This window comes from Zingiber officinale, chromosome 8B (assembly GCF_018446385.1).
Source record: "Zingiber officinale cultivar Zhangliang chromosome 8B, Zo_v1.1, whole genome shotgun sequence".
NCBI lineage: Eukaryota > Viridiplantae > Streptophyta > Magnoliopsida > Zingiberales > Zingiberaceae > Zingiber > Zingiber officinale.
The window spans coordinates 98,265,173-98,278,257 of NC_056001.1; the positions used below are offsets into that span (position 1 = coordinate 98,265,173).

The 13,085-nt window shown below is 41.6% G+C and overlaps 1 protein-coding gene across 1 annotated transcript; it reads left to right on the forward strand.

Moving 5' to 3' along the window:
* Positions 1–3,421: 3,421 nt before the first annotated feature.
* On the forward strand, positions 3,422–11,659 carry LOC122014072 (glucose-6-phosphate/phosphate translocator 1, chloroplastic-like). The gene is made up of 5 exons (XM_042570261.1): positions 3,422–3,807; positions 10,624–10,738; positions 10,813–11,038; positions 11,111–11,333; positions 11,419–11,659. The coding sequence occupies exons 1-5, from the start codon at positions 3,422–3,424 to the stop codon at positions 11,657–11,659; spliced, it is 1,191 nt and encodes a 396-aa protein (XP_042426195.1).
* The last annotated feature ends 1,426 nt before the right edge of the window (positions 11,660–13,085 follow it).

Consider the following 13,085-nt stretch of genomic DNA (forward strand, 5'->3'; position numbering starts at 1 on the left):
AGTCGAGCGAAATACACAGCTAGCAAGAAAAATGACATGGAAGAGAGCCAACAGGTTCAGTGCATTTGAGGGACGAGGTGCTGCGGAAGAGTACACGAGCGGATGAGAAGGAGGCGTGTGGCATTTCTGAGGGACGAGAAGCCGGAGCGGAAGATTGCTCGAGATGACCGGAAGTTGGGTTCGGGTGAATCCTATTTCTGATGACCGAGATCACCCAAGCGAGTAGAGCTAGAGCAGAAGACCCGGACCAAGGCGAGCGAAAACAGAGCAGAAGACGGCGATCGAAAAATCAACAAAAGCTGTTTTTTCGATCCGGGCACCCTGAGCTGGTCCTGGCCGCTCGTAACTCTTCCAAGCGCCCAGAGCAAAAAATTATCTGGAACGCGACGTGGCATGTTCCGTTGCGACGGGGATAAAAGTTTATCCTCTCCTAGGTGCCTGGAATCCTTCTAGATGCCCCGACCAGGGCTATAAATACAACCCTAGTCCCAATTGTTTAGCATAACACTTGTAAACGCTTTTAGTTTGTTCTACTATTTGTTTGTGAGCCATCAACGCTATAAGAGGTTTCTCCGCCTGAAGGAGACTATTTACTGAGCTTTCAACTTCCTTGGATTGATAACCTCCCCGGTTGTAACCAAGTAACCCCTTCATGCCTCTACTCTTAGTTTACTTCTTTTTCAGTCTTTTTTTTTTTTATGCAAGTGTTAGTTTAATTAAGCTACAAAAGTTCGAGGAAGGTTCGTTTTATTTTGTAGAGCTATTCACCTCCTCTAGCCGGTCGCCAAGGGTCCTACATTATGTACATCAATAAAAGTACATAAAAGAACTACCTAAAAATTTAGAATGAAGAATACTAAAGAAATAAACACACCTATGACAACTAATATAAACTTAGATAGTCACTAAAATGGAAAATCAGTTAACTTAAAGTATTATAGAGGTGCAATAGACAATCTACTATATTTAACTGCAAGCCATCTGGACATTCTATTTACACTTAGTATGTGTGCAAGATACCAAATTTGTGCAATAGAATCTCATTGGACAAGTGTTAAGAGAATCTTTAGGTACCTAAAAGGTACAATCAATGTAGGCATGTCGTACCCTAAAACAACCAATTTTAACCTTTCTGATTTTTTTGACTCAAATTATGTTGGTTGCAAGTTGGTTAGAAAAAGCATAAGCGGTGGTTGCTAACTTTTGAGATCATCACTTATTAGTTGGTTTAGTATAAAGCAACATTGTGTTGCCCTATCTACTACTGAGGCTAAATACATAGCTTAAGAATATGTTGCACAACTCTTATGGATGATGTACACTTTAAAAGACTTCAACTTAGAATATAAAAACATTAAACTCTTTATTGACAATATAAGTTCAATCAATCTAAGCAAAAATTTAGTACATCATTAAAGAACCAAACATATAGAAATTAAATATCATTTTGTTAGGGATCACGTCACCAAAGGAGAAATTGAACTCAACTATGTTGAGTCCAAACTAAATTTGGCAAACATTTTTATAAAACCATTACCTGAATCTGAGTTCAGTCAATTACGATGGAAGTTAGGTATGTGTGCTATATAATAGATTTTTTTTTTCAAACTTGATATTTTTCAACACTATATTTTTATAAAACTTGATCCCAAATTGACTTGGAATTAGACTAGCATAAAAAACCTTAGTATTCATGATCCTATAGATCAAGAAGCCTTGACATCTCACAAGTATCTAGGCTTTATGTTGATTGTGTATTGATGAACATAGATTGATGTGAGATGTATAGAGTCTAGCCCAGGTTTCAGATGTAGAGCAAGTGCATCGGCATGAACTAAAAGAGGTTTTTGTTTGAATAAAAAATAACTACATTGTGGCTAACTTATTAAACAACTTAATAATTCTTTTTATTATTTAAGGTAGAAAAGAAGTTAGAAAATTAATATGGTATTTCAAAAATATTATTTTTCAAAACTATGTTTAAATTATTTTAAAAACACATGTTTTTCCGTTGATGGAACCAATTTTTCCTTCAACGAAATTAGTTTTTTGATTGACTAAAAACAAAGTGAATTTAATTCTGATTTAATACAAACAATATTGTTCTGTCGACGAAACAACCCTTATCGGTAGACGGAACACAAAAACCAAAATGTTTAACACATGGGAATTTGAACATTGACATGACCGTTCAAGTGTTCCGTCGACGGAACTATCCTTATCGGTTGACCGAACACAAAAACCAAAACGGGAATTTGAACATTAACATGACTGTTCAAGTGTTCCGTCGATGGAACTACCCTTATCGATCGATGGAACACATAAACCAAAGTGGAAATTTGAACGTTGACATGGCCGTTCAAGTGTTCCGTCGACGGAATGACACTTATCAGTAGATGGAACTCTGAAAAAGCTGACCAAATTCCCTCATGAAACGTTGATTTCAATGGATCAGTCGATGGATCCTATTGATCCATCGACGGAACAATAAATATAAAACGGGACCAAGGCCGGGGATCAGAAGCAAACAATCATTCACTTCTTCTCCTCCCTCACCTCGAGATCCAATAGGTCCAATTCTTTGAAAGCTTATGAAACCTTCAACCTCCTCTGAGCGATCATCATGCCTTGGTAATGCAAACATATATATATATATATATATATATATATATATATATATATATATATATATATATATATAAAATGTGTTTTTGTTGTCATTAGATACTTGGACATCTCATTTTACACACAATAACGTCATGAAGTAATTGATATCATCAATAATTATCAATTACAATCGTTAGTGAGTTGTCAACATTTTGTCAATCTTTACTTTACTCTTACTTTTATCGTAATCTTTATGAAATTGATGCATTCACATTTAAAACAAGAATCGTGGGCATAAACATACTTGTTAATCATGAGTCATGACTCTTTTCATCAATTTTTGCATATAAAATTATCGGATACTCACTTTTATTGCTTTTCTAACATTACAGACTCTTTATCTTAACTTTATTTGGCCCTGATCCCGATATGATTTATGCTGAAATTTTTTAGAGCCCTAGACACCTGCCATATAATTTGTTAATCTCAGAGCTAGAGATACTCGGTAAAAAGTTTTTTTTAAAAAAAATTAAAGATAAATCTAAATTTTTACATAAAAGTTTTTAAATTTTTTCCTGTGATTTAGATTATTAAACTGAAAGATGAAATAGTTGACACCGTCAATTTTATATTAATTATTATATTGGGTCGAAAATATTTAAAAGACAATGAAAAAATATTTTTTTTATATATTAGAAACAGTCTGGAACGGCTCCCTATAAATACCTTCCGTGGCATCCCTACTACCCCTACACAACAGAGCGAGCGCTACGATTTTTTCGAGCAGGATTTAGCCTCGCCCTACGTCGCGACGATGCTCTGCTCCACCATGGCTTCTTCTTTCCCGGCCATTGCTGTTGCCGCGCATCTAAGACCTTCGGTGGCTCGTATGCCGAGATCTGGTGTTGGTCCTCGAGTTTCCTTCTTGTGCGAGGTGGTCCGGAGTTCCCTTTCCGCTCGTAAGCCCCTTTACCTAACCCCAAACCGAGTTCTGTGCTCTGCAAAGCCTCGAGGCCCCTTCTCGGAGACAAGGGCGCACGAGGCGAGCAGGAACGACGCCATCCCGCTCAGCAGCGAGGAGAGCCGATCGGCGGCGGCGCAGAAGCTCAAGATCGGATTTTACTTCGCGACGTGGTGGGCGCTGAACGTGGTGTTCAACATCTACAATAAGAAGGTCCTCAACGCCTTCCCCTACCCTTGGCTTATTTATCCCGGGTAGCTTCTGGAGTATGCAAACTGATCGTCGAGGCTAGTGTTCGACACTATCTCCGTAAACGATATTGCTCCGCTACGGTGCTTAACGGATTGTTGCAATTCGTTCCCAAGATACAACGACGACGAACGTCTCGGAATCGTAGCACTCCGACTTCCGAGACCAGCGAACCTTCTAGTAGACTTCTTGGACTCTTGAATGCACAAGATGAGATGAATGCTTGAGGAAGAGAAGAGAGGATTGAGTGAATATTCCATCATTTGGAGGGTTATATTTATACTGAAAGAAGAGGTTGAGTGTCCTTTGGGTGAGTGGATGTGTTCTTTGGGCTGAATCGATCTAGATCATCCATTCTGAAGGGTTGTAACCCTTCTCCAAGCCCACTTCAATCTCATCCATCAGATCTGAGGAGTTGTGACCCTCAGATCCCGCCTATTGTCATTGGCCATCGGATCTAGATCCATTGATTCGATGCTTCAGATCAAGTCTCATCCCAAGCCGTCAGATCGTTACTCTTTGCGATCCAACGCTCTAGATCGCATCACAAGCGATCCATCATACCTATTTGATCAACGTTGATCAACGGTAGCCATCCATTCCCTAAGTCAACTGTCCAGTCATCTCCCTTTGCCCACGAGGATGCCGCATAGGTGCTGCCACGTCAGGTACGAGCCTGGCATGTCACCCGAGTGCCACGTAGGCACTGCAATGTCACCTGGAGCATAAATTTAAGCTCCTCAATGCTCCTCACGACGATCGAAGTGCGCCTACAAAGCGCCCATTGCGCATGTGGCGGGTGGCGGGCTCACAGGTGCGAGCACCTGCTCGCCCTGGGCTAAGGGAGCACCTGTCCTTTTATTTTTGTGTTAACTCCATTAACACATCTTCATTAATAAGTAGAGAATATACATCGAGAATTTTCGATGTGGGACTATTCTCCCATGCACTTTATTAATGAATAATAAATGTTATTTTGGGCCGACTTTAAACATTAATTTCTCATTCACCCTTAATCGGTTTTGAGCAAATTAATAGTCTAAATATATCTACGCGAATCGTAGATTTCAATTTTGAAGTCAATTACGACTTTCAACAATTGATGGCTTCCTTCCTCAAAATTGTTTTAGTCCATTTAAGGCCCCAATATCCAACAATCCCCCACATGAATGGAAATTAATGCAATGCGTGTATGCATGCTGACACTTTACAAGAGTCTAATCGATAAGTCACTGCATCGGGAGAGGTAGATTGTGGCTTTGAACCTTCCGTAGTGAAATGCTCTCGAGTATACTAGGCTGCGCAGTGAACGTGATGTGTTGAACTGCTCAGCTGTTGGTGTATACTTAGACAATAACACCCACACAGAGATCTATCTCACCTACTTTAAGTTCTCATGGTTGGTTCCGTTTCGGCCATGGATACCATCTTGGATTCATGAGTGTTTCATTGAAGCGGCCTGTCTTCACACTCACATAGGTGACACTTCTATCAAGAGTATCCTACCATACTCCACCTTATCAGGTATAGAAGTCACTAAAAGCATAAGCTTAACCTCACTACATGAGGTAGGACAACACAAATTCATCCTAGGATTGGGATAGAGATAAACTATCTAATGTGCTGGACCACAACTTCTGTAACTTCGTTGTCCCATTGAACCAAGATCTTGGGATCTCCAGTCAACAAGGTTGGGTTACCGCTACAGTCGTTTTCAGTTGTAGATTTTTAATCTCATTCCTCTTGATAAGCAGTATACTTGATCTCGACTCAACCCCTTCGTTAGAGGATCTGCCAAATTATCTTTGGACTTAACATAGTCGATTGCAATCACTCCATTCGAGATCAACTGCCTAATGGTATTATGTCTACGACGTATATGTCGTGACTTCCCATTATATATACATACTCTTGCCCTTCCAATCGCCGATTGACTATCACAATGGATTAGTACGGCAGACACGGGTTTCATCCAACTTGGAATATCTTCCAAGAAATTCTTCAACCATTCAACTTCCTCGACTACTTTGTCTAGTGCTATAAACTCGGATTCCATAGTTGACCGAGCAATGCAAGTCTGCTTAGTGGATTTCCAAGATACTGCTTCCCCACCGATCGTGAATACATATCCACTAGTGGATTTGGAGTCTTTTGTATCGATATCAATTAGCATCACAATATCCTTCCAACACAGCGGGATATTTTCCATAATGTAATCCATAGTTCATAGTATATTTCAAATATCTGAGAACTCACATCAATGCTTTCCAATGGGTGTCGTTTGGATTACTCGTAAAACGACTCGGTTTGTTGACCAGACAAGCAATATCCGGACGTGTGCGGTTTGTGAGATACATCAAACTGCCTATTATCCGAGAATATTCCAACTGCGATATGGTCTCACCATGGTTTTTCGCTAAGTGTTGACTTAGATCCATAGGTGTTTTCACTAGAGAGATCGTACGCATTGAATTTTTCAATACAGATTCTACATAATGGGATTGTGTTAAAACTATCCCTTCTGATGTCCTGAGAATTTTAATTCCCAATATAACATCTGCTTGACCCATATCTTTCATATCAAAATTTCTGGTCAACATTTTCTTTGTAGTCATGATTACATCATGATTACTGCCCATTATTAGCATGTCGTCTACGTATAGACAGACAATTACATAGCCTTCAGGTGTGTTTTTGACATAAATGCATTTGTCACATTCATTTATTCTGAATTCGTTTGACAGCATTACTTTGTCAAATTTTTCGTGCCATTGTTTAGGCGCTTGCTTAAGTCCGTACAATGACTTAACAAGTCGACACACCTTTTTCTCATTTCCAGGAGCCATGAACCCTTCGGGTTGCTCCATATAAATTTCTTCTTCCAACTCACCATTTAAGAACGCAGTCTTAACATCCATTTGATGTATTTCAAGGTCATACAATGCTGCAATGGCTATTAGCACTCGTATGGACGTAATTCTTGTCACCGGTGAGTATGTATCGAAGTAATTAAGGTCTTCCTCTTGCTTGTACCCCTTGGCTACAAGTCTGGCCTTATACTTGTCAATTGATCCATCAGCTTTATACTTACGTTTTAGTATCCACTTACAACCTAATGGTTTATTACCAGAAGGAAGGTCTACTAATTCCCAAGTATGATTATTCATGATAGACTTAATTTCACTATTGACAGCTTCTTTCCACATTGGAGCATCGGGTCTAGAGAGAGCTTCACTTAATGTTCTTGGTTCCATTTCTGACATGAAAGTCATGAAATCTGGCCCGAACGATTTCTCAACTCTAGCCCGTTTGCTACGACGTGGCTCTTCACTTTGATCGTCAATAGTTCTTTTATAACAGCTAAGTTCGGTAACGTCATTTTTGTTTGAACTTCCGTTGTTATCACTTTCAACGTTTCCCTTTTTATTTGGGAATACGTTTTCAAAGAATATCGCATTCCGAGATTCTATGGTTGTTCCCACATGTATATCAGGAATGTCTGATTTGTGAATTAGGAAACGATATGCACTACTATTATGGGCATATCCGACAAATACCGCATCGAACGTTTTAGGTCCGATCTTTACTTGCTTTGGTTTAGGTACTTCGACCTTTGCCAAGCACCCCCACACTTTCAGGTATTTGTACGATGGCTCGCGGCTTTTCCATAGTTCATATGGAGTTTTATCATTTTTCTTATGAGGGATTCTGTTGAGAATGTGATTTGCCGATAATATTGCTTCCCCCCACAAGTTTTGAGGTAAACCTGAATTTATCAACAAGGCATTCATCATTTCTTTTAGTGTCCGATTTTTATGTTCGGCAACACCGTTTGATTGAGGTGAGTAAGGCGCCGTTGTTTGATGGATAATGTCAGATTCTGTACAAAATTCATCAAACGGTGCACCATATTCTCCACCTCTATCGTTTCGAATTATTTTAATTCGTTTGTCAAGTTGGTTTTCAACTTCTGTTTTATAGGTTCTGAACGCCTCTAGGGCTTCGTCTTTACTTCTTAAAAGAAAGACATAACAGAACTTTGTGCAGTCATCGATAAAAGTAATAAAATATTTTTTACCTCCTCTAGTTTGCACAAATTTCAAGTCACATAGATCACTATGTATTAACTCTAGAGGAGTTGTTGTCCTTTCCACCGAATGAAAAGGTAGTTTCGTCATTTTCGCTTCCACGCACACTTCACATTTGTGTGTTCCGTCAACATTGACGTTTGGTAATAAATTTAATTTGACGAGACGTTTGAGAGTATTATTATATACATGTCCAAGTCGATCATGCCATAAATTAAAACACTCAACAACATAGCTGGAAGCATTTATTTTATTACCATCAAAATTTCGGAGTACAGGCATTACAACCATTTTGAATAGACCCTTTTCTAGGTACCCCTTTCCTACGAAGACACCATTCTTCGTAAGTACAAAGTTGTCTGACTGGAACACTAGCCTAAATCCGGCCTTAACCAATGCCGCTCCAGAAACTAGGTTCTTATTGATGTCGGGAACATGGAGTACATCAATGAGTGTTAGCTCCTTTCCGGGCGTCATCTTCAGAACAACCTTTCCGAGTCCAACAATTGGCGACGTCATGGAATTACCCATATAGAGCTTCCTGCCATTTATCGGAGTATACTTGGAGAACATCGCCTTATCGGAACAGATATGACGAGTTGCTCCAGTATCAATGAACCACTGCTTCGGGTTGGTATCCACCAAGTTGGCTTCAAATACAACCGCAGTGAGATCCAAGTCCTCAAGAGAGGTTGCGACATGATTCATAGCATCCTTTGGCCCCTTGGTTGGCTTCTTTGGGCGTCTGCAGTCCTTGGACAAGTGTCCTGCCTTTCCACAGTTGTAGCAGGAGCCTTTGAACTTCTTTGCTTGAGCCTTCTTTTTGAACTGCTTCGGCTTTTTAGCGTTCGGCTCGACCAGGTTGGGCATTTCGTCTATAGTCCGCTTGGTTCCTCTGGAGTCGGATAACTTTCGATTATCCTCCTCTATTTGTAGCCTCAGGATCAGGTCTTGCAACCCTATCTCCTTTTGCTTGTGCTTTAGGTAATTCTTGAAATCCTTCCATGACGGAGGGAGCTTCTCAATTACCGCAGCAACTGCGAATGTCTCGTTCAGCTTCATGCCTTCGGCGTCCAGATCATGCAGTATTAATTGCATATCTTGGACTTGAGATGAGACGCTTTTTGAGTCCACCATCTTGAAATCCAGAAACCGACCGACGATGAATTTCTTCAATCCAGCATTTTCGGTCTTGTATTTCTTCTCAAGGGATTCCCACAAAGATTTTGCCGTCTCTAGAGAACAATATACGTTATATAACGTGTTGTCCAAGGCGTTGAGTATATAATCGCGGCACAGAAAATCTCCGTGAGACCACGCATCGCTAGCAGCCTTACTACCTTCCGTAGCGGCTGGCGTGTCTTCGTGCAAAAACCGTACAAGGTTTAGCATCGTTAGATAGAACAACATCTTCTGCTGCCATCTTTTGAAGTCGGTTCCGGTGAATTTCTCCGGCTTTTCTCCGTGCGGAATGGTTGTCAGAATGGCGGTCGGAACGGTAGTCGGAATGTCGTTGGTAGCCATATCAGTTTGCACGAATTATCGTTTACGACTATTTATCCCGGGTAGCTTCTGGAGTATGCAAACTGATCGTCGAGGCTAGTGTTCGACACTATCTCCGTAAACGATATTGCTCCGCTACGGTGCTTAACGGATTGTTGCAATTCGTTCCCAAGATACAACGACGATGAATGTCTCGGAATCGTAGCACTCCGACTTCCGAGACCAGCGAACCTTCTAGTAGACTTCTTGGACTCTTGAATGCACAAGATGAGATGAATGCTTGAGGAAGAGAATAGAGGATTGAGTGAATATTCCATCATCTGGAGGGTTATATTTATACTGAAAGAAGAGGTTGAGTGTCCTTTGGGTGAGTGGATGTGTTCTTTGGGCTGGATCGATCTAGATCATCCATTCTGAAGGGTTGTAACCCTTCTCCAAGCCCACTTCAATCTCATCCATCAGATCTGAGGAGTTGTGACCCTCAGATCCCGCCTATTGTCACCGGCCATCGGATCTGGATCCATTGATTCGATGCTTCAGATCAAGTCTCATCCCAAGCCGTCAGATCGTTACTCTTTGCGATCCAACGCTCTAGATCGCATCACAAGCGATCCATCATACCTATTTGATCAACGTTGATCAACGGTAGCCATCCATTCCCTAAGTCAACTGTCTAGTCATCTCCCTTTGCCCACGAGGATGCCGCATAGGTGCTGCTACGTCAGGTACGAGCCTGACACGTCACCCGAGTGCCACGTAGGCACTGCAATGTCACATGGAGCATAAATTTAAGCTCCTCAATGCTCCTCGCGACGATCGAAGTGCGCCTACAAAGCGCCAATTGCGCACGTGGCGGGTGGCGGGCTCACAGGTGCTAGCACCTGCTCGCCCTAGGCTAAGGGAGCACCTGTCCTTTTATTTTTGTGTTAACTCTATTAAAACATCTTCATTAATAAGTAGAGAATACACATCGAGAATTTTCGATGTGGGACTATTCTCCCATGCACTTTATTAATGAATAATAAATGTTATGTTGGGCCGACTTTAAACATTAATTTCTCATTCACCCTTAATCGGTTTTGAACAAATTAATAGTATAAATCTATCTACGCGAATCGTAGATTTCAATTTTGAAGTCAATTACGACTTTCAACAATTGATGGCTTCCTTCCTCAAAATCGTTTTGGTCCATTTAAGGTCTCAATATCCAACATAGCTGACCTCCACGCTCTCCCTCGCCGCCGGCTCCCTCATAATGCTCGCCTTCTGGGTAGCTAGGGTTACCGAACCGCCCAAGACCGACTTGGGCTTCTGGAATTCCCTAATTCCGGTAAGCAAAAAAATTGAGTTTTTTTTCCATTCACCGATTTTTCCTTATCGATTCCTTTCCCCAATCGATTGCAGGTGGCCGTGGCGCACACCATCGGGCATGTAGCAGCCACAGTGTGCATGTCGAAGGTAGCCGTGTCGTTCACGCACATAATCAAGAGCGGGGAGCCTGCTTTCACAGTTCTGGTATCAAGGTTTCTCCTTGGAGAAGCTTTCCCTCTGTCGGTTTATCTCTCGCTTCTGCCGATCATCGGTGGCTGCGCCTTGTCTGCCCTAACGGAGCTCAATTTTAACATCACGGGTATGACTCTAACAAACAAAGTGTTCTTTCAATCTCATAGCTTTGATTCATGCTCGTTCGCATCGATTACAGGTTTCATGGGCGCAATGATATCGAATCTTGCGTTTGTATTCAGAAACATCTTCTCAAAGAGAGGAATGACCGGGAAGTCTGTCAGCGGGATGAACTACTACGCCTGCCTCTCTCTGTTATCGCTGGTGATACTCACACCATTTGCAATTGCCGTGGAAGGTCCCAAGGTTTGGGCAGCTGGTTGGCAGAAGGCCGTCACAGAGATTGGTCCTCATTTTGTTTGGTAAGCTTGTTTGTCCTGTGTTCAAATTAATTTTGTTCTTCGAATTGGTTTCACTCTTTTGCACGCAACAATTTTTCTGGAACAGGTGGGTGGTAGCACAGAGTGTGTTCTATCATTTGTACAACCAGGTTTCCTACATGTCGTTGGATGAAATCTCTGCCTTGACATTTAGCATGGGAAACACCATGAAACGGATATCTGTTATCGTCTCCTCCATCATCATCTTCCGCACGCCCATCCAGCCCGTCAATGCCCTCGGCGCGGCCGTTGCCATACTCGGAACCTTTCTTTATTCTCAGGTAACACGAGCGTTTCTTCTTGAATGAGCTAGCGAACTTTGTCTGATAGTGATTAATTCATATAATCTTATCTCGCCTATGGTGTTGCAGGCGAAGCTGTGAAGAGGATCGGAGGTGATTAGAGTGTGTGTTTCCAGCGCCATGGATGGGAGATGAATCATGGTCGCACCAACATTCTTTTTGCCGTTGATATATAGGAGGAAATTAATAGTTCATAGTCGTTTTTATTTCTTATCCATTGCGTCGATATGTTATTTTTCAAAACTTTAATTAATTATTGATTTTTTTCCCACCCATTTCTTGCACCGTTTTGATGTTACGTATTGTTCAATATGAATTTTGTCGGATGATCCGGTGGTAAGGACGAGGGATTCTCATTGGTGGGAGGTCAAAGACACGTGGAAGTCAATGGTCAAGAGGGTCGACCCCTAGGTGTAACGACCCACCTTCCACTACTAGGCTGTAAGGCGAATCGCTATGGTTACTGTGCTAAGCTGCGCGGAAAACTGATCTAATTTGAGTTTTTTTTTTTTTTTTTTTGCTACTGATATCTGACCTAATACATGTTATTGGTTCTACCTGTGCTAAGGGAGATGATCTAAGGGATACCTGGTGTATCCTACATCCCCTACGGTCAAGGAGCTGGACTGAGAAGTTTCTTGGACGAAACCTGAGCTTCCCAATCGATCCGAGCTGGACTGGATCGATTGCTCTTGGTTGGATCGGTCCGTGGATCGATCGGAGCTGGGGAACGTTCTGTTCCCGACTGGATCGGTCGGCAGACCGATCCAGGTGTGGCTGGATCGGTCGGTCGGACCGATCCAGGCACCTGAAATCTCCTGGGACGCTACTGTATCGTGTTGGATCGGTCAGCTGACCGATCCAGGAGGATACAATAGCATACTGTATCTGGCTGGATCGGTCGGCTGACCGATCCAGTGACACAGCCAGGCCCTGATCGGTCGGGAGACTGATCAGAGTCTGATTTCACCCGGGGACTCGGATTTCAGCACTTTGGCGAGCCAAAACCCCACTTAACACCTAACTAATGCATCATAACTATTCTAACAACATATAATAACATTCCAACGACATAAACTAGCAATCTGACTTAACATAGGGCATAGTTTAGGAATTCATGGCAACACATAACTAAAAGTGCCTAGAACATGGAAACCAAAACCAATAAATAAAATGCTAAAGTAAATGCTAAAGAGTCTAATGCTCCATTTGCTATGTCTCCTAAGGACCTTTGATTCCAGTTCCATACACACACATCCTCATCTGCATTGACCTCCAGCCTCCACTGCTAGTCCACTTTTCCTTTACCTTTATCTGCAGTATAAGAAAAGTAGTATCTGTAAGCTAACAAGCTTAGTAAGAAACCATCTACCTCACAAAAACATGCATTCGGTGCAATATGGTTTTTAAAGCATGCTATTTGAAAATATGC

What these genes read in the sequence shown, in the direction of transcription:
- LOC122014072 (XM_042570261.1), top strand. Translation starts at nt 3,422, where the DNA reads ATGCTCTGCTCCACCATGGCTTCTTCTTTCCCGGCCATTGCTGTTGCC. An exon ending in GCTCAATTTTAACATCACGG is followed by an intron (nt 11,039 to 11,110) that starts GTATGACTCTAA and finishes CATCGATTACAG; the next exon opens with GTTTCATGGGCGCAATGATA. An exon ending in ATTGGTCCTCATTTTGTTTG is followed by an intron (nt 11,334 to 11,418) that starts GTAAGCTTGTTT and finishes TTTCTGGAACAG; the next exon opens with GTGGGTGGTAGCACAGAGTG.